We start from the raw sequence: 21,003 nt of genomic DNA, 5'->3' as shown, positions 1-21,003 counted from the left end.
TTGGTGTGTGTGTGTGAGAGAGAGAGTTACACCACGCTTTGGCAGACAGGATGATGGGGCTCGAACTGCACTTTTGATTGAAATAGCATGTTGTCTTTTGAGTTCCCATTTCGGCAGCGTTTAAATTATAGTGTCTCTACGGGGCTGCAGAAAGTCTCTTGGGGCGGGAATAAAGTCAGAAAAAGGAAAATGCATTTCTATACATGTGGGGAAAATCTGGATATGACTAAAGAGATGTTGAATGACTCTGATTTTTCTTCTGAAGATTGACTTCAGTGGTGCAGTTGCAGGATTAATTAGTTTCAAGAGCTTACATGTGAGTGTCAAAACCATTGACATGTATGCGGATTTTCATGTCCACAGGTGTTGTGTCACTGTGTATCACTGGTGATGGCATTCAGTGTAACTGCAATGGGCCTGGGTTCCACCAGCTACTCCTAAATCCATTACTAAGTTTGTGTGTAACGTCCTTCCTAAGTTCTTAGTAAGTAAGTGTTGCTAGCTAGTTTCAAACTAGAGATGAACTAAATTGTGTTGTACCATTAAAATGTAAGGAATGTCTTAGCTAGTAAAGACTAGTAATGTGTAAATCGGTTGAAACATCTGTAGCGCCATCTAACTTCCAAAAATTACAGTTTTAGGGGGCAAACAATACTTCAAACTTAACTGCCAACCCTTTGTTAATGTAGGTTTTATTTATATATGCATAGATGGAGAAATATATGTGTTTCAGCGTTAGTAGTATTCAGTATTATTCTAAACTGGGACAGTTTAGAATAAACGGAAAATATCAGATTATGTTAATCTAGGTAGCATTATTAGCCAAGTCATTCAGCAAAGCATGGCATAATGTTTTGTAATTTTAGTTATGTTATGTTATTTTTGTGAAATGTAATTTAAAGTCTTCTCAGTTTGTCATTAATAAAAGAATTTTAATCAAGTGTCAGGTCATATGTCGACCATTACCTCTTTTATTCTAAACGACTCACACTGTATTAGTAAGCTAACGTTAGCTTAACTTCTGTCAATTAGATATACGCAACAGTTAGGCTACCTGGCAGTAAGTACATGTAAACAATTAGTAACAACCAATCTCTACATAAGAACTAGTTTGTGTGTTGTTCAACCTGTTTTAATTTAGTGATGCATAAATCTCCACTTAGTGAACGCTTGTGTTATAACTAGGCTAAGTTTGAATTTAAGAATAGCTGGTGTAACTGGCTAATGCAGTGCTGTCCAATCAAAAGCATTCAATGTAAACAAAAGGTCATTATAGTATCAAAAGCTGTAACATAACTTCCAAATGTAAGACTTTTAAGGGGACAAACAATATTTGAAACTTAACTTCTAATTTGTTTTCTTTTTTATAAATGGATAAATGGAGGAATACGTGTGTTTCAGAATTAGTAAGTTCGTGTTCATGCAGTTTAGAATGAGTCAATCGCTTATACTAACCTGATCATTTAGCAAAACATTATTACCATAACTTTTTGTAATTTTAGGCAGCCTATGTTGTGTTATTATGGGAAATGTAACTTAAAATCTTCCCAGTTTATATTATTATTAAACAGTATTTTATCAAGTGTCAGGTCAGAAGTGTTGACCATATTCTGCATGACCTCTTTTACTCTTCACACCAAACAGGTTCATGTACTAGCAAGCTAACGTTAGTTTTGACAGTTAATTAGGATAGCTGCGTAATAGTTACACCTGGCAGTTAATGGGTGCAAATATTAAGTGGCAACTCAAATATAAATAAGAACAAGTTTGTGAGGTGAAACCTGTTTAATGAGGTGTAAATCTCCACTAAGTTAGGCTATAACTAGGCTAAGTTTGAATTTAGGAGAAACTGGTGCAACCCCCTCCAACCTGGAGTAGGTCACAGGGTTTCCATGGAGACAAAACTCTAACGCAAAATCAACAGTTCTCATTCAAACCAAAGCATTTAAAGTGGATACACAGTCTTTATCTTAAAACAAAGCATGTACACTACGACCAATTGTTCTTCAGCCTATACAGACATTTTCATTTTTGTGACTGTTGGCTTAAAAATGCAGAATTCTTGCTAGATTAACACTGTTTCCTCTATTCTCATTCTTTGCTCAGTTCATCCTGTCTACCCCAGCTAGAGTCTAACTCGAGCCAGGCCAGACCGGCCAAACTCTGACAGTTTAACCTTCCTCAGAGGTCGCTCCTATTCTTGCAGCAGCCAGTCCAGCACAGCCTCCTGCTTCAGCACAGGCCAGCCCTGTAGGCCTATAACCCATCATTCCTCCATCCAGGCCAATTCTGCAGAGATGAGGGATGAAAGGTTCGATTAGGGCCTGCTGGAAGTATTCAGCCCCCGCCCCACCCGGCCCATCACCCCAGTCGGCGGCCCCTTCTAACCAGCCCCTCTCCCCTCGGCCCTGCACTGCTCTGTGCTGTGATTGACATGAGAATTACAGTGTGCGGTGATGATAATAAGAGTGCTACCCGGGGCCAGGCCTGCGCCTTCCAGCCAGCAGCCAATCCCAGCTGGCACGGCCTGAAAGACAACCGCTGCCACCATCTGAAGAGGCAAATAAAAATGACAAGCTAACTGTTAAAGAACTGCAGATTTTTCACGTGTTGTTTTAAAAGCTTTTGTGGCTCTGCCAGATTTTTTTTCCCCAACTCCTTCTCTCTTTTCTCCTACATTTTCACTCTTCTTCCCCCCCGACCACATCCAGATATATGAAACCCCTCATTTTTCAGGGCAATCTAAAAATAATTCCCCTCCACTGTGGCGAGGCTTTGATAAAAAAAAAAATATTTGTGTTCAGAATGATTGCGCTCACTGGGACAAAAACAGATAAAGACGTGTGTGACCGTGGGGTTCCTCAACAACCTCCCACCACATACACGCACAAAACGATGGTTTCCCCCTAAATAATTACTACTTCCCCTCACCATGCATGTTAACAACACCAAAAGGAGCCCTCAACACATTTCAAATGCTCGCTTAAGTCAGCAAACAATCTGATGGCATTGTTCACACTTTTATGCATTCTTTTATCCAAACAGTCCAACATAATGTGCTAGTTACACATTATGGTATTAGGAAATTACACTCTAACACCCTGCAGATTAGTTTTCCACCCTTTGACATCCTTCTGGGAAGAGTCCTGCTTGGCAGAGCCGCCCGTCTGAGCCGTCACTCCGAGGAGCTGACGAGACGGAGAGGAGAGAAAAGGCGTTCGACTGAGATCCTCACATGCAGAGTCTGACTCTCATTATCAATTACGGCTGTTTTTGTTTCCTTTTACCGCAACCATTAACCACACAGTTACTGGCAGTCAGGGAGAGAGAGAAAGGAAGACAGAGAGAGAGAGAGAGAGAGAGAGAGAGAGAGAGAGGCAATTTTCATCAAAAAGAATTAGCTATCCAAACAAGTGAGATGAATGTGCCATAGAGCTGGATTCACAGCGGGCCTCATGAAAGTGTTGTGGACAGATGAAGATCTATATGTATTTAATAGGAAGAGGGTGAGTAGCAAGGGATAACGAAAGGCTTAGGAAGAGAAAGAGAGAAAGAAAGTGGGAGAGGGAGAAGATAATTCACAACACACTTGCGGTGAGAGGAGGAGGCTGCGTCTTGGCAGAGATGTGACTCTCCTCTCCTCTTTTCCCCTTGCCCTCATCCCTCGTTACCCACCCGGGCCAGGCTGAGGCAGAAGGAGCCAGTGAAGGCTGGATGCCGTGGCACATGAGCCATTAAATCTTCCTACACTGTGGGCAGGGGGGAAGGCGGTAGTACCAGGCCTCATGCCCAGGCTCCTCAAACGCTGCCAGCCCAGAGACCCAGAGACCCAGAGTGCAGAGTGCAAAGGTGCTGCACAGAGGGAAAGGAACAGATAGCAACACAGAAAAACAAACTACATTTTCATCTCTTTCAGGCTTGACTATTGTAATGGTCATCGAGTTATAAATTGGCTGCAAATAATTCAGAAATTTGGACCAGAGAGAGAAGGAGAGCTACACTGGAAGGGCCTGCCTGAGGACAGAAGGAAGGATGAGGCGGGCAATGTTCTATATTTTTCATACACTCAAAGAATCCCATGAAAAGACCAAAACCAACAGCTGTCTCTTAATACTTTCTGATCAAGTTTGTGGGTCTCAGCTCCAAGCCCATTCGTTCCTACCAAAGATGTAAATCTTCAAAGTCAGGTCAAAAATACATACCTTCGTTCGTTAAAAAAACGCTGCGTAATTTCCTAAAACAGTTGGGCACTGTAGTTTGTTTGAGCAAACGTTTCTCAAAAAGGAGTACATAGTGCATTTGTTGGGGATGATTTTCAGCCGCAGGTTTGGTGTATTTCTGGCAGTATAAAGGACAACAATGGAGCTCTAGCACAGAGGAATAAGATATATCAGACACAGAAAGTTGTTAGTAGGATCAGTTTAATTATTATAGGATTTGTTTACAAGAATAAAATATAGAATATCATCAGCCTTATCCTTTAATGTAAGCTTAACATCTTGGCTCTTATTAGAATATATTCTGATTTATTTGATCTCTTTTAATGTTTTTGTTGTCTTATCTTTTTTAAGTGTTTTTATTTTTGTTGTTAAAATGTGTTTTTATTCACATTTGAATCTTATATCTCTGTTTGGGCGCATTAGTCTCTATTGTTTTACTGTTCTTATTTTTACTGTCTCATTTGTCAGTCACCTGTGAAGCACTTTGAACTGCACTAACCTGCATGAAAGATGCCATACTGTTTGATTGACTGAGGTGATAAAGCAGCGCATTTTCTTTAAATTGATTATAGCGTGATCACACTGCAGCAGCCAGCTCAAACTATTGTCTCTCATGTGGTTCACAAGGTGAGATTTTCCTCTGTGTCATCAGCAGCCAAATTAAATTAAACACAAATTTTTCTCTGTAACAGCTGATTAGAGGAGATCATGGAGGAGATCATTTTGGATGCTTTTCAACTGCAAATCAAGGAGCAAGATCCAACTGTGTGGACAGACATAGTCAATTAACTCGTATAGGCAGAGGATGTAATCAGCGTCTCACTGACTCCCATTAGAGCTGCTGGAGAAGCAGAAGGCACGAGGACACTTTGTTTCTGCACCGAGAGGATCCCTGCAGGGACTCGACACTCTGAGAGACGCTCTGGACCTCAGACAGCTGTACCCCCTGAGAGAGGGACAAGAAGGAGGTTATGAGTAGCAGATGTGACACTACACACACACACACAAACACACACACACACACACAGACACACACCATGGAGCTGATGACATGTCAGGGTCAAAGGAATTTGTCACTCTCTAATCTGTCATGTTGTAAAAAGCTTTGACTGGTTGCCTTCGTTCTGTTTCTGCTCTCGTCTTCTTCTTCTTCGTCTTTCGTTCACATCAGCTCAGGATGTCTTGCTGCAGTCTATTTAAAGTAGAAATGGTGGAAGCAGCCAGTAACAACATGTGTAAATAACAAACAGCCCATATGCTACTTGAAATCCTCACTAAAGATGAGGCTTTCAAGATCCAATGTATGTAACCAGTGTTGGAAACAATTAGCACGCCATTGTCTCAGTATGGAGTGTGTTTCCAGGTGAGCCTTCATTCATGTCCACTGCAGAGAACTCACATCCCATTAGTGTCACAACACACTAAGTGTGTACAGCGTTCTATATTCAAACACTCCACATATGTCACAGTGGACGGGTGGTGGAAGTTTGACGTTTGGCAGTGAGTGGGCATCCACTCCAGCAACCCATGCCCAGAATAACTCTCACACACACACAGACACACACACACAGACATACACACATGAAAACACACACACACACACACAAACACACATTAACTGCTCAGCATCAGGATCCAACTTAAAACAAACCATCAGGGGGGCCCGTCACATCCACTCAGCACTGAGCAACAGACAGACAGGCCTGTTTATAAACACACACACACACACACACACACACACACACACACACACACATGCATTAATTTGTGAGCATGTGCACATATACAGTACCAACAGATGCCTACCACGAGTGTAAGGTCTGGTCGTGATTACTCTTTGGGCACCAGCCTTCAGCTACACACACACACACACACACACACACGCACAGAAACTTCAGCCTAAGTGGCAGTCATCAAGTCATAGTGAAAACATGACACGGTGAATGTCATGAAACAAAGCATTTGTGTTGAAACAGAGGGAGACAACCGATTTTATTCATAAAAGCCATATGTTATAAACAGCAAAATGTCCCTTTAACCAACTAAAGTTTAAGTTACCTTCATGATTGTTGTTTTGCCACTTAAGCCCGCAGTTTGTGGGTGCTAGTTTCAATTGCAAACCAATTATTCACCCATGAGTATTAATTAGGCCGTGTTCTAAGCAAATCAACAGCATGCGAGCGGGCCTGAAGGCGCAAAATGATCGGAAAGCCAAATTGCAGCTGGTCATCAGACTTCCGCATTAATGGAAACCTGAGGCCAATGCTAAATTGGATTTCAGTGTCTTGTTTCCGCCAAGCGTGCGTGTTGTGCTTAATAAGAGGAAACATGTGTGCCAAACATCCCTGAATGGGACAAATCCAGATTTGCACTGGATCCAGAATCATAAAACAACGAGAAGCAGCTTCCTGTTGTGTTCAGCGGAGCCTGGCATCACTTGCCTGCGCGCCCGTCATCACTCGGCTGACATCCCATAATCCCATGACGAAGATTTATGACCTGACTGCTGAAGACAACATGGAAAAATAATCTCTCAAGCTTGAGTGGGAAGAAACTACACAGGCGACTTCTATCGGTTCCTTGCGTCTTTTATTTCAATAAGACGCAGCGGCAGTGCCTGTGCGCACAGAAACAGACAGCCGGTTTTTTTCTGTTGCACTTTTTCCACAAGGCCGCGTGTTTGGGATGCACTTTTGCTACAGTATTGGAAGAAAGCGACAAGTTGGGAAAGAATAAACATAAATCCAGGCCGCAGTCCTGAAACAGGTTATGATGACAGAGAGCATGTGATTCCGGTTGGTCATAGTTCTCCATTTCCCGGCTGTTGTCAGAGATTTCCATCACCAACCAAACCAACCGTGCCGTAAACACAGCCCTCATTTGTTTTCTCCTCACAGCAATCATATCATGTGATTAAAAAACATTTTAAATAGAGCCTTCGCTGAGTTTTATTTGTGTAAAGCGGATCTATTTCATGTCAAGCAGTAATGTAATAATCCCGAGCTGTCATTACGGCCCAGTTTCCCCCTGTGCGCCGAACTCCATCTGATCTCCGCACTTATGAGAACCAGACTGGCGCACACCCTCACCGGGCACCGCAAAGAAAGAAAAAAACAACCTCTCTTCTATACCGGAGGGACGGGAGACAAGAGACCGCTTTAAGAAAAGCCTTCAAATTAATATAGGAAATGTTAGCTTCAACAGAAATGCAGCGAGTTTCGTGGAGATATTTTACCTTCCAGATGGTCTGAATTAAAAGACTTAAATATTTGTGCCTAGACTCCCCCTCCAGTGCTCTAAAATGTTCATTCTATTTATCTATCGGATGTCTAAATGGAGGGAAGCAACATGGAAAACACGCAGGTCAACCAAAAAGCTCCCTTGTGCTCAAAAAATGAGAGAAAATGAGTTTCACTAATTTTAAGTAAATCACATTGGAGACTTAAATCCTGCCTAAATTACTGCATCGGCCTCATGATGTTTCATCATTTAGTTATCTGACTTTATTATTATTATTATTATTATTTTATTTTACGGCCTACTACTCTCACATCTTATTTTAGAATCCACTGAACCTACATTGTATCACAAAATGCCACAAATCTAAAACATTTTTTAAAAAGTCGAACTTTTCCTGTTCTACCTGAACGGTATCATCATCCTACAGTGGCACCGCGCGTAAAGATGCTGCTGCAGGTCCTGGATGCTCAAAGGCCATTGAAACCAAGCGAACACTGCAAAAAATACCTGATATTTACTGAGTCTCATTAGTTTTCTTCAACTAATAGAAAAGTGGCAATTGATTGGCTAATCTAACTTGAACTGAATTCAAGAGCTGTCTGGAATCACATTACACCTGTTGATACTGATAGTAATCTGCTTCATTTTGCATCGATTCAAAGTCGTGACATTTCCAAGGAAAAACAAATGTAATTACTTTAGAGAGATTTTTTTTTTATTTCACCTTTGCAGTAACATATATTTCTCATTTCTCTCAGGAAACCAGGACTGAAGGCCGGGATTAGGATCAGGATGGATATTTTTTGCAGCGCAGGTCCATGTGGAGGAATGCACGCTGAGCTCTTCCCTCCCTCTCTGTGACGCGCAGAGAGGAACCGGAGGAACAAGCCCTCTGTGAGACAGAGAGGAAAGGGGAGACACAGAAACGGATAAAGGGGGAGAGAGGGAAATATTGTAGTGAGGAGGAGAGGCGTGCCAGTAATCAAGGATTTTGGATTAGGGCGCGCGTCTTGGAGAACACATGGGAACGCACCGGATCAATTACACAGCGTCACGGAGCCGCCGCGAGAGAAGAGGGGCTCCCTGAGGTGCTGCTGCTGCTGCTGCCTGTTCTGCCCCGTCCTGTCCTGAATGAGCTGGGACACTGAATCTTGTGAGGGACAAAGTCAGAATTAGGACGGATATACGACTCGCAGAAAGACGGGATCTTTCGCCAAGATGCAGGGTCTGAGTTCCCGGGCTCACGCGTTTTCGGTGGAGGCGCTGGTCGGGAAACCCTGCAAGAGGATGAAAGTGTCGGAGGGACACGACTCAAGTTCAGCTGGAGACACCGGCAGCGATACGAACATCTTCACCGGTGAGAGAGAAGGACTGCTGGATTTTCGAGAACATCTCATTGCTTTACGAATTTTACGCACAAGATGGAACAACAAAACCCATTACACAATCGGCAGTTTGCAAGTTATTTTGCTTCATTAGACCTATAATTTCATTAATTTATTACATTTTCACAATTTAACTTGTATCTATATTTCATCAGTTAAAAAAAAGATCAAATCATTTTCGAGAAAAAAACAAACAAATGAATGCAATTATTCTCCATGTTAGTTGGCAAACTGGAGCAACTTTCTGCGCGTTCTTTTTTTTTTATAAGATTATACATTGGTGATATCTACTTCTTCAAATCAAAAAAGTTAAAGTTGCAGCCAACTTGTAAATGATTTTGGAAAACAAAATGTTACATTTTTGCATAGGCTTCTATTCTCATTCCAGTCTTTGCCCCTTTATAGGCCTGAACGAATATCCAGTCAGCCAGACGAAGAAAGCAGGTTCGACACCGAGGAGGACAGAGGAAACGTCCTGTGACCCGGACAGCCAGACTGTCAGCTCAAGGGCTGAAGAGGCTGACCCCAGCGGAGAGGAGAACAAGCCGAAGGAGAGCGACTGCTGCCCGGACAGAGAGGTCCGAGTAGATCTGCAGGGCTCCGAGCTGTGGAAGAGATTCTATGAGATCGGCACCGAGATGATCATCACCAAAGCTGGCAGGTACAAAATCTGGATAAGAAAGACCGATTTTACAGTGAGCTATAGCAGTTATGGAGTGGCTTACACTGTTGCAAACCCTGGCCTTTAGGTGCCCTTTACCGACTTTATGCATTGTTTCTTTTCAAACTCCAAACGTATTTGCCCTATATATCTGGAGGCAAGAGGAACACTAACTGTTGCACAGACAGTTACTGGGTCTATTCATAACATTATTTGGTCTGTCTGTGCTTAATTATTTTTGAGTGAAAAAACTACACACATCAGCTAAAACGAAACAAAAGTCCCAACTAATTTGTTGAGATATAGGATTGGGTCCTTTACTCTTAAAAAAAATCTCAATATGAATAAACTGTAAAAATAAAAAAAAAAGTCAGTTTAATCACACAGAAATAAGAGCAGGCCCCATGCCCTGCAGCCCGGGCCTCACAACAGTGACGACCAAAAAAAAAGGGTCCAAGCAGTCTTTGGTTTTCAATTACGTGTTAGTATCCGCGTTCGAGTGTCTGTTATGAATCAAATACAAGATGGAGTGGTATGAACGATATGATATTTGCATGAACCGTTCTGCAGTCACAGGTGCGCGTTTATCAGGTGTGAAACGGCTCTGAACGCGCTGCAGCTAATCAGAAGTGAGCAGCAGAACTGTCACTTTTACACTTTCTAAAAACGTAGCTGAACTCGGGAGTTATCTGTTAATAAAATATAGACTATAGACGAGAAACTGTACGGTTTTAGTGTTATATTTACTTTGTCCTATTGGGTTAACATGTGGGAAAAAATAGTTAGAATTTAATGGACTATACGTTTTTTTTGTTTTTGTTTTGATATTTTGGAATTAAAAATGAAATAGTGCACAATAGTGTACCTTTTGTTGAAGGTAACTGAAACTTAGCGAATCATTTCATTTTGTCGATCTGAATTAAACTCTAGTATCCAGACTGAATTTAAAAGAATATATGACCCAGGACTATCAATTAGGCCGACATAATGACACCTTGTGACACAGAGATATTCTTGGTCTATTACTTTCAGTTTCAAAGAAATTCATTTCTGGTCTGATAGGCAGCCACGTGCGTCTTCTTTTATTTTTGTTCCAGAAATGAGTTATTGGGACATAGCTACTTGCTGAAATCTAGGTTCCGTTTATTCAATTACGGAGAACACACACTATAAATCTCGGCAGTGAAGATGCCCCCAAGGCCCCTCGAGGTCCCTGTATACTTTCCTCTGAACTTGGCCGCCACAGGCAGGAAAGTTTCTGCCTGATGCTGGAGTTCCTGATCTCCTTCTGTGCGGTTTTATGATGTAAAAATCCATGCCGGCTAAACACACTTTTACCCATTTTAAGAAAGGTTTAAAAGAGATTTAATTAAAAAGGGATAAAAAATGAGGCATTTCCAATTCATGGTGAATTTTCTTCTTCTTCTTCCTCTCGTTAGGAGAATGTTTCCCTCTGTGCGCGTCAAAGTGCGCAATCTGGACCCGTGCCAGCAGTATTACATCGCAATGGACGTCATGCCAGTGGACTCAAAACGCTACAGGTGTGTGTGTGTGTGTGTGTGTGTGTGTGTTAAAATAATCAAACTCCCTATTTATCTATTAGTTTATTTACTTCCATGTATATTCTCCCGCAGGTATGTGTACCACAGCTCGCAGTGGATGGTGGCTGGAAACACGGACCACTCCTGCATCTCTCCCAGGCTCTACGTGCACCCGGACTCGCCGTGCGCAGGAGAGACGTGGATGCGTCAGGTGATCAGCTTTGACCGGGTCAAGCTCACCAACAACGAGATGGACGATAAGGGACATGTAGGTAACCCATCTGTGCACGAGCTTCGGCCTCTTCCTCTATGTCCAGTTGATAATACAGTGATCATGTGTGCAGTAGGCCTACAGGTGAGACATTTCTAGTGAAAATGGTGGGAGCTAAATTTGTTGTTTCTTACTCTTGTGTATTTTAATGTCTTGACTTATAACATGATTATTTCTATATATTTCTTAGTGTGACTTTGGTTAATTTGATAATGGTATGTATAATGGTAAAGGAGCAGCTGAGACAGTCAGTTCAGTCCTGCTTGGACAGCTGTCTCACACACACATTGAACCATGTCTAGTCTAATACTGGACGCTACTTCAGGAAGGAAAGCCTGTATGTCTTTTAGGGATAGTGGAAGAGGAAATCCTTCTCAGTTCCAGTACTTCCTGTAAAGGTTCAGTGATGTACAGATGTGACAGATGTGGTGATTGGGGAGGCTACAGGGGGCTTTTCACTTGATCCTAGTGTTTATAAAACCATGCTGGAATTAGTTTGCATGCAGGATTCATTATTCTGGTATACAATGAAATAATGAAGAAACTGTGTTTGCACAACTTGGCTCTCTAAAACAGCCTGCTAATCCCTGATGTTGCTGCGGTCAGTTCACCACCTGGAACTCTGTTATTTTGTTCATTTTGGTTTCAGCACTAATGAAGAAGCATTGGTTGTCTTACCTTTTTTGAAGTTGACACATATTGCTGTTTAGCATTAAATTTGGCAGTCAAGCTTCTTTGTGTAGTTTAGAAAAAAATTCTTTCTATTATAAAACCTTATATATATATATATATATATATATTATATCACCATATATATTTTTTTTATTTGGCTTCTGCCTTAACAGGTAAAAAGGAAAACTCTAAAGCGGTCAAGCTGTTCATTTTAATATAATATTTTCCTTTGGCTGTTTATTTCATAAATTACTACTGAACGGTATATAAAACCAAATATGCAAAATTAAACACACCAAGCTGCACTACTGCAAATTAAACTTCAATTTTTTTACTCGGATGAACTTCTTTTAGCAGTATTAAGCCCCTCAAGCAAACATGAAACGTGACTGTTTCATTTTTTTAGAGATGTCAAATTAAAACCATGAAAAGGTTAGTTAATTAATATTACTATTAGTTAACTAACCTTATTATGGAAAATTTAATGGTATTTGTTGTTTTGTTGAATGGCACATTTTAGCTAAATCTATATTAGTTTTAATGTACATAACAGGCTATGTAATACTATACAATACTTGTATTATTGTGTTGTCATAAATTATGATGCCTGTTGTGACGTTACTGTAAATATATATTTCGTTCTATTATCATATTACCTTAATATATCACCTATTGTAGTTAATTTGTACAACTGAAATGATTTGCATTCAGAACAATGTGTTTTTAAATGTTTATATCTTTTAAATGATTGGAAACTTTAAGTTTTAGCAACATCCACAAACTACTGGGCAGCTAACCGTACACTGTAGAGCTGAAACAATAACGATTAATCAATTAGTTAATCAACAGAAAAAATAATGGCAACCGCTTGGATAATATACTTTTTATAGAGTTCATAGAGTTAAAAATTGTTTATTTTTCCAAGCAAACATGCCAAACGTTCTCTGACTCCAACTTCAGACCTACGAGGATTTGTTGCTTCTCTTTGTGTTATCTGAAAGGATATTGGATATCCTTGGGGTTTGGACAAAAGAAGCAATTTGATGACGTCACCTTGAGCTTTAGGAAATTGTTTTCACTACTGTACCAAACAATTAATCAGTTAATTGAAAAAATAAATAAATCTTCAGATGAATTGATAATGACATTAAACCATAGTTACAGCCCTATATGTTTGTTTCCGCAGTTCAACTTAAAGACAATGATATAACTAAGGTTCAGCTTGTACAACTTAAACTATCCTCTTCATCTCTTCATCCAGATTATCCTTCAGTCGATGCATAAATACAAGCCACGTGTGCACATCATCCGGCACGACCCTCGGATGGACTTGTCACAGATCCAGTCGCTGCCTGCTGAAGGAGTGCACAGCTTCTCCTTCCCAGAAACTGAGTTCACCACAGTCACAGCCTATCAGAATCAACAGGTAACGCTCACTGAAACTTTAACTGGTCCTGTAGAGCAGTAAAATACTTTGTAACATGATCACACACAATGGATATGACCGACGGGTTTGGAGATTTTTGCACTGAAACACACAATTTTATGAAACACAGAAGACTGCGATATATTCAACACGTTTGGTTATTTGCTGTTAAACAACTGAATTGTTGTTTCTGTTAAAAAACTACTGATTTTACGTATTTACATTCTCCATCCTTTCATGTTCCAGAAATATTAAGAAAGCAAACATCAAATCTTTTCAAAGCTCATGCACACAGTGACTGTAATATTCCTCATTGATCCAATCACCAGCTCAAAAAAGCTTAAATCTGAACATCATGAAGGTGATGAGGCCCACTTCTCTGCGGTCTCAGCAAAATCATAAATTGCAGTGTCCTGAGTTTCTGCCAGGCCAGTTGCTCAGAGCGGGTGTGTGTGTTCCTGTGCGGGGGAGCTGACCCCACTGTTGGCTACCATTCCTCCAGTAACAGAGCTGTCCGCAGAGACTGCCAGCTCTTTTCATCAGGGCTCATTTTACGATCAGCGAACGTATTATTACAGAAACTCAGTAACGATCTGTGACTGGGCCGACTGCTGGAGTCCGCAGCCCATTAAAGCACCAAATAAAACTGTACGACCTCCGAGAACCCTGTTTGACATGGCCGATCGCCCTGGGTGCTGCTGGGAGAAGCTGTCCCTAAGGGAGAGCTCTGCCACTCTCCATACTGTTGTAAAGCTGAGCTCATTGTTAGTTTAACACATCAGCGGTTGACATGTCCACTCTAACCCATGTCTGTTCCTCTCTCCTGGGCAAGATCACGAAACTAAAGATCGACAGGAACCCGTTCGCCAAGGGCTTCAGAGATCCAGGAAGGAATAGGTACAGAAAACCTCACCAAACATTGACACTTGTTTCAGCTCAGAAAGTACTCCGCTAAAGGACCCAAGAGGGATTTAAGGTTCAACCACTGACATTTGACACCACGTAAAACTTTCAAATGAAGTTGAACTGTATAGTGCAGAATTTCACACCTCTCAGAATCAATATTTAAATACCTGGAATAACATTTTTCAGTGCTACAGTATATGCTTGTGTGTTTGTGTGCGTGTAGGGGAGTGTTGGATGGCTTGTTGGAGTCATATCCCTGGAGAGGCCCTCTCAGCTTGGACTTTAAGCCATTCGCCATACAGCTCCAAGGTACTGTGCTCCAGCTCTTATTACGTCTCTGCTCCAAGCTGTTTTTGTCTTTGTGATTCAAGTTTCTGACGTCTCTTTTTCTAACAGGGAGCTCAGGGTCGCCGACCAGCAGTGTGAAGAGTCTCCTCCCTCTCTCCTCTTCTTCATCCCTTCACCCGTTCTCTGTCTCCGCGCTCTCCTGCCAGGACGCTGCTCTCCACACACTCGCCTTTCCTCTCTATGGCAAGGCCTCCACCACCTCACCCGCCTCCCCGCTGCCCAGCAGAGCCTTCTCCTCTCTGGGAGCAGACAGACTGAGAGGCCTGCCCACGCTGTCCCCGCTAACAGACCTCCCGCTCCTCTCTGCGCTGCAGGCAAAGAAACCTCCCCACTGTAGGGACCCATGTCTTCACGGGTCTCCGGGGAGTTCCCCCTGCCTCTTTCCCCTCCACAGCCCCCTCAGCCCTCAGGGGCCTTCTCTCCTCCCTCATCTCTCTGATACTGTGGGCCCCTACTGTCTTTACCGCTACAGCTTCCCCCTCAACCCCCAACTCACAGCTACTTCCCGGCACGCCAAACTAGCCGAAGACACCACAGACTGTCTGCTGCGCCAGTCTCCGTGGCACCCGACCACCAACCACTGCCTCTGACAGCTGGACCGCACTTTTAGGCTCCGGCCCATTGAGTGTAACAAGCCAAAGCTTATTGCAACAAAACAGAGAGGGCTGATTCTCTATTCGAGCAAGACTCAAAGGAGCAATAAAGACAGAACTGTGGCTGTGGTGATGGGTTTTTTTTTGTATTTAAAAACTGTTTTGTACGCTGTGTTGGATTTACCAGCACAAAAACTGATCCTGAAGCAGATCATGAGCTGCTCCTCTTCACTGTACACACTCAACTAGAGCCAAAAAAGACTGAACAGAAATGTAGACAGGATGTAGATTTTTCATTTGGGACGGAAAGCAGGGCAGAACCTCTTTTCCCGCCTTAACTACTTCACATGCTGTAGTGGTGTTACCAAAGAGCATCTGCAATAGGACCTGAGGTATGTAATATAAATATTAATGAACATTGAACATGAACAGAATGATTGTTAAACTGACCATAAGTGCCCATTAAAGTATTTTTCACATTTTTTGTTCAGATCATACACATGCATTCAAAACGTTTTTTTTCCCTACATACAGTGTGAATAAACAAAGTGAAAGTGTAAACACCCTTTCCATGTTTTTTTCAGTTGTATTCACATGAATATAAAGTGTATTTCAAAGTCAAACAGAAACACATTTGTGCTATTTTGCGACAGGAAGTGATTTTGAATGAGAAATGAAACAAAAGCGTGTTTTGTGTTTTTCAAAGCTCTGACCACCCCTGACTAATAACATGAGCTCATCAGGTCTCTGTGATTTTAGGGGAAGAACAACAGCTGCCAGCATACAGCTCGCCAGTTTCCATTCCTGTACTGTATTACCAATAACAGGACTAATCAGAGACGCATGGGGGTGAAAGGGTTATTCTATACAGGCCTTTATTAGGCAGTCTATAACAAGACTGCAATAAGGCTACTCGCCCTCTAAAATGTGCTTAAGCAGCCGTGTCATCCTTATTGTAGTCATTGTCGTAACATTGTTCCAGGATCAACAGTAAATCAATACTGCTGTGGGAATTCTAGTGTGCTGAATGAAAACCTCTCACTACTGTGGGCCAACATAATGCTGTGTTTTTTGTCCATACCAAAGGGGGCACGCCCGTTCAGCCGCTGATGTGATAATTCCTGCCTTCAGCTCAGACTCAAAACCCTGCACCATCCCTCCCTCCCTCCCTCTCAGCAGAGCTAGGAACAGCGGTTTAGGCAAAACGGGGGAAATGGCCTGTTTCCCGACAAACGGTCATAACCAAACAGCAATTTACTTGTCATGGCCAAGCAAGGCAGTGAGCTAATGCGCGCTGGACATGGAAATAGCAGGAAGGAGTTAATTGAGGAACTCAGGCAGGGGATGGCCCGGGTTTCACCGCGCGGTCAGGTGCGCTGCTATCAAACAGCCTGCCCTTTGTCTGCAGACAGACATAATCTGTGCTGGTTATTTGATACTGTCTGTCATTTCCATGTTTGGCTATGTAGGACAATCATTTTAAACTCCCAACTAATTCCAGATCTTTCAATTAGACAAATTGCTTTCATACCAGTAGAGCTGAAGTCTGCACCTGCCGCTCTCCAATAGAGTAATACAGAAACACACATTACATAGATTGAGACGAGAGCATGTCATTATTAGTGTCTAAATACTGCTATGCATACATTTTGCAACAGTGCAAATGGTGCTTGATGAAACAGTGAGTAACAATATATGAGGCACTCCACAGCCTTTTTAGTAAAAGAAATAGTTTGACATTATGGGAAATACCTTTTTTCGCTCTCTTGCTGAGAGTTAGATGAGAAGAAACTCCCATTATTATTGAAAACCACAAGTTAACCTTTTATCAGCCTGTCGATGATTTACCACACTGTTTGTCCCCCCACATTGTTAATTTGCTTGATAATGTGTCAACATAATCCTCTTGAAGGTGGTGGCTGGAATAACATGGAAACTGTGCTGATTCGACTCTGTAATAACACAAGGAGGAAAGTTTCTGGGCCGTTCCGGAGTGATTGACAGGCAGTAAAGAGGGAGAAATTTGACCCTGAAGTCATTTGTTTCCAATCATGTGAAATGGCATCCTGAAACAGGAGAGAAGCTCGGCAGAGAGTCGGGACGTGTAAATATACTCTGCCTTCATTAGATTAACATACACGGCACACACACACACACACACACACACACAGAGCACAAACACACATACGTCAGTTGTCTCCTAATAATAGCTGCCATACACTCGCTTACAAGCACGCAGATGTACCTACACACACGTACATACACACAGTCCTTTGCCCAGTCAGCTTTTTGCCCTCCAGCCTCGCTCGTATTTGGCTCGGTGGGTCTCTTGTGAAGGTTTATACTGGACGCTATTTTCTCTGCGAACTCAATAAAAGCTGGTTATTTATCAGGTCAGATTATGGGACGTGACTGAGCTCAGCTGTAAAGTTGAAAGTGAAACCAGCTGTGGCTGAAATTGAATTACACTGAGTGAGTAATGTGAAAAGCAAGGGCAGTTTAACAGTTATTAAGCGCTCTTCTACTGCCCTATCACGCAGGCATACGCTGCTCAATCAAACTACATTTTGCCTCCTGGATAGTGAAATTCCTCTCCTCTCATCCCACCACTGTTTCCTTTTTCATCTCAAAGACGCCCTTTGTTGCTGGAAACATCAACAAGTTAGTTTTAAATATGGACCAAGACTCTGAGATCCTCTTCTGTTGTGATCAGAAGTCCTGCAGCATTAGATTATAGAAGTGCTGACAGAACCAGGAGCATCTGTGGATTTGTGTGTGTGTGTGTGTGTGTATGCATACTGCTTGCAGTATGGCCACAAGTGTGTGTAGACACAGGTCACTGGGGCATTGCATAGGCATGTGCTCCCTGACAGGCCCCTGTCTTACAGGAGCAGAGGTTAGATCAGTGGAGGACAAACTGCTTTAACATGTGGCCTGGCACCTGGTCTGCAAGTTTGTGTGTGTGTGTGTGTGTGTGTGTGTGTGTGTGTGTGTGTGTTGGGGTTTCCTCTGAGTGCTCCATCTGGGCGTCACACTCATGCCATTATCAGTGAAAGTGTTAATGATCCAAACAGCTCTTGCACTTTCCCTCACACCTCTCTGTTTTCACCTTTCTCATTTCTGTGAAGTGAACACTTTACAGGCACGTCTCTGATTTGTGTAATAGATTCAAAACAAAGCACTGCTGTACTACAGTGGCAGAAAGCAACTGTGAACCTTTACTCCGTTCATGTACTTAAGAACAATTTGGAGTTTCTTCAATGCTATGATACTTTATACTTCTACTTCACTACATTTCAGAGGGAAATATTGCACGCTTTAACTTCACTACTTTTATTTAACACCTATAGTTACTAGTTACTTTTCAGATTAAGAGTTTGCATGCAGAACATATCGACCAACTACAATATTAAAGTACTGCTTACATGTTAATGCATCAATAATAATGATCCAAAGTAATAATAATACAACACTGGCAGGGGGCATTCTGCATGAGAGCTTTCCATGGTCAAAGAAAAACAGCCTTGTTTTCAGCTGGGTTTTTACATGGTTTATTTAGCTTAAGAAGTGTAAATTAAAATCCTTTTTACATGTTAATACATCTGTAGTAATAATATAACTATGACAGAGGCCATTTTGCCTGCATAGTTTTGCTTTTGATGAGTACATTTTTGCTGATAATACTTAAACACTCTTTCGTATTTTACATGGTGGTGTTGCTACTTTTACTTGATTAAAGGATCTGATTGCTTTTTCCATCACTGCCATATTAACTTGAGCATTTAGTGCTGCATACTGTATATGCTCCTGCATATGCTAAACCCACCACAGGTTTTACTTTATAACAGTCACAGTCACATGAATGATCATGTTTTACCATGGCCTCTTAGAACAGTTTAATATCTTTACCCGTTTTTCCAGCCGACTGTTTTGTCATCAGTGGAGCTGTGTGTTTTGGTGCAGGGTGGCTGGAAGAGGGCTGTCAGCACTCAGCTCATGACCAACAAACACAACGCACACCCTGACACACACTGACCCTGGCTGTCCGTCACACGAGGCCATGCCTCCCCCTAAAAGAGAGTGTGTGTGTGCTAATTCCTTCCCTGTCTGATGGACCTGAGGAGGATACTACAGGTGCATGTGTGTGTGTGTGAGAGAGAGAGGGGGGGGTGCACTCTCTGGCAGTGTTTTTATTTAATACAGACCTATAAATCAACCCTTTTGGAACAAGAGATGTGAGCTATTCTTTTTCTCTTTGCCCCTATCTCTGACAGAAGGATAGATCGTTCGTACCTCTTTTTGCTTCCTGTATATGACAGGTTATCACTCCTGGGACAGATACAGGGAGAGAGAGGGGAAAATAAGGAAAGAGATGGAGAGTGATTGAGTGAGAATGATGCTCCTTGGCTGATGTATCGGATGGCAGATGAGGGGCTGGGGTGAGGGTACGGGCTGGAGAGAAAAGAGTGATTTAATGCTGGTCTGTACTCTCCTCTCCTCTTATCCCTGCCTTGCTTCTTTCATGTCTCAACCCAGGGTCGACCCGCTTGCTGCCCCAGATGGTGCTGTCTATCTGGGCTGCCCTCTACAGGATGTGCCCCCCTCGCCCCCACATCTACAGACCTATACTCGCTTAATTGATTTCAGGGGGGAAGGCCCTCTTTCTCTTCTGTTTCACACACACACACACACAGACAGCTTGCCAACAGCTAGTGCCCCCACTGCACACACACATACACGCGGCTGGCGCTGTGTGCTGTCAACGCTAATTCAATTTGAGACGCGGGAGTGTGACTAACAGCAGACCTGCAGAGTGTTTTACCATATGCACCACACACACACACACACACACACACACACACACACACACACACACACACACACACACACACACTCTTAACGGTCATATCCACTGGTACAATAATAATGTAATTCCAGAGGTATAAATCCTATTAATAGATCTCCTCTCTTCCTGTTTCTCTCATTATCAGGAGACAGTCATCTTGTCAACAACTGCAGAGTAACACCTTATTAACCCCTTCAACTTCACTGCCTAACCCAGAATCAACTAACACACAGCATGTTCAATCTGAAAAAAGCTTTGTGAAACTTTGTAGGTTACAACAGCAGAGTGAATACAACCACAAATCATTTAACTATCATTATTTCTAATTTGAATTGCATTTTAACATTCTGTGGACTTTTTTTTCAAGAAAAATAAAACAAGATATCACATGTTAAAGATTACATTTATGTTAAAGACTTCATTGTTTTGAAGTAGCACACTATATTCACAAAGACATATAAACAAGACTAAGTGTCTACAGCCATGCTGGCAGCTCCGTGAGGCTGTACTCACAGACAATGCAAGTCTGATGTTTAGCAGGTATAATGTATACCCCATGTGTTTACCACCTTACTTTAGTGTGTTAGCATGCTAACATTTTCTAATTAACACCAAAGTTTTTATTGTTTTTAATTTTTGACCACCAAAGTCATCCCTGTTCATCTTGAGGGGAACATGAATGTCTGAACCAAACTTATGACAATCCATCCAATAGTAGTCGAGACAACTCTTTTTTGCTGCGCTGCTAGCTCGGCCAAAAAAGCACTCCAGAGAGCCAAACCAGGAAAAGAAGAAAAGGCATGAAGTGTTTTACAGTTCTGAAGCACAGAGGGTAAATGAGAACTCTTTAATTGTTTGATTTAGCCTGAGGCGACAGTTGCCTCAGTGAGGTGA

At 42.1% G+C, this 21,003-nt stretch overlaps 1 protein-coding gene across 1 annotated transcript; it reads left to right on the top strand.

Annotated features, from left to right (window-relative positions):
* The first annotated feature begins 8,340 nt into the window (after window positions 1–8,340).
* tbx22 (T-box transcription factor 22) lies at window positions 8,341–15,824 on the top strand. The gene is made up of 8 exons (XM_044206008.1): window positions 8,341–8,817; window positions 9,251–9,506; window positions 10,946–11,047; window positions 11,141–11,315; window positions 13,252–13,416; window positions 14,249–14,313; window positions 14,546–14,631; window positions 14,719–15,824. The coding sequence occupies exons 1-8, from the start codon at window positions 8,679–8,681 to the stop codon at window positions 15,258–15,260; spliced, it is 1,530 nt and encodes a 509-aa protein (XP_044061943.1). The 5' UTR covers window positions 8,341–8,678; the 3' UTR covers window positions 15,261–15,824.
* The last annotated feature ends 5,179 nt before the right edge of the window (window positions 15,825–21,003 follow it).

This window comes from Siniperca chuatsi, linkage group LG8 (assembly GCF_020085105.1).
Source record: "Siniperca chuatsi isolate FFG_IHB_CAS linkage group LG8, ASM2008510v1, whole genome shotgun sequence".
NCBI lineage: Eukaryota > Metazoa > Chordata > Actinopteri > Centrarchiformes > Sinipercidae > Siniperca > Siniperca chuatsi.
Note: the sequence above shows the minus strand (reverse complement) of the source record. Positions and strands in the feature narration are given on the sequence as shown.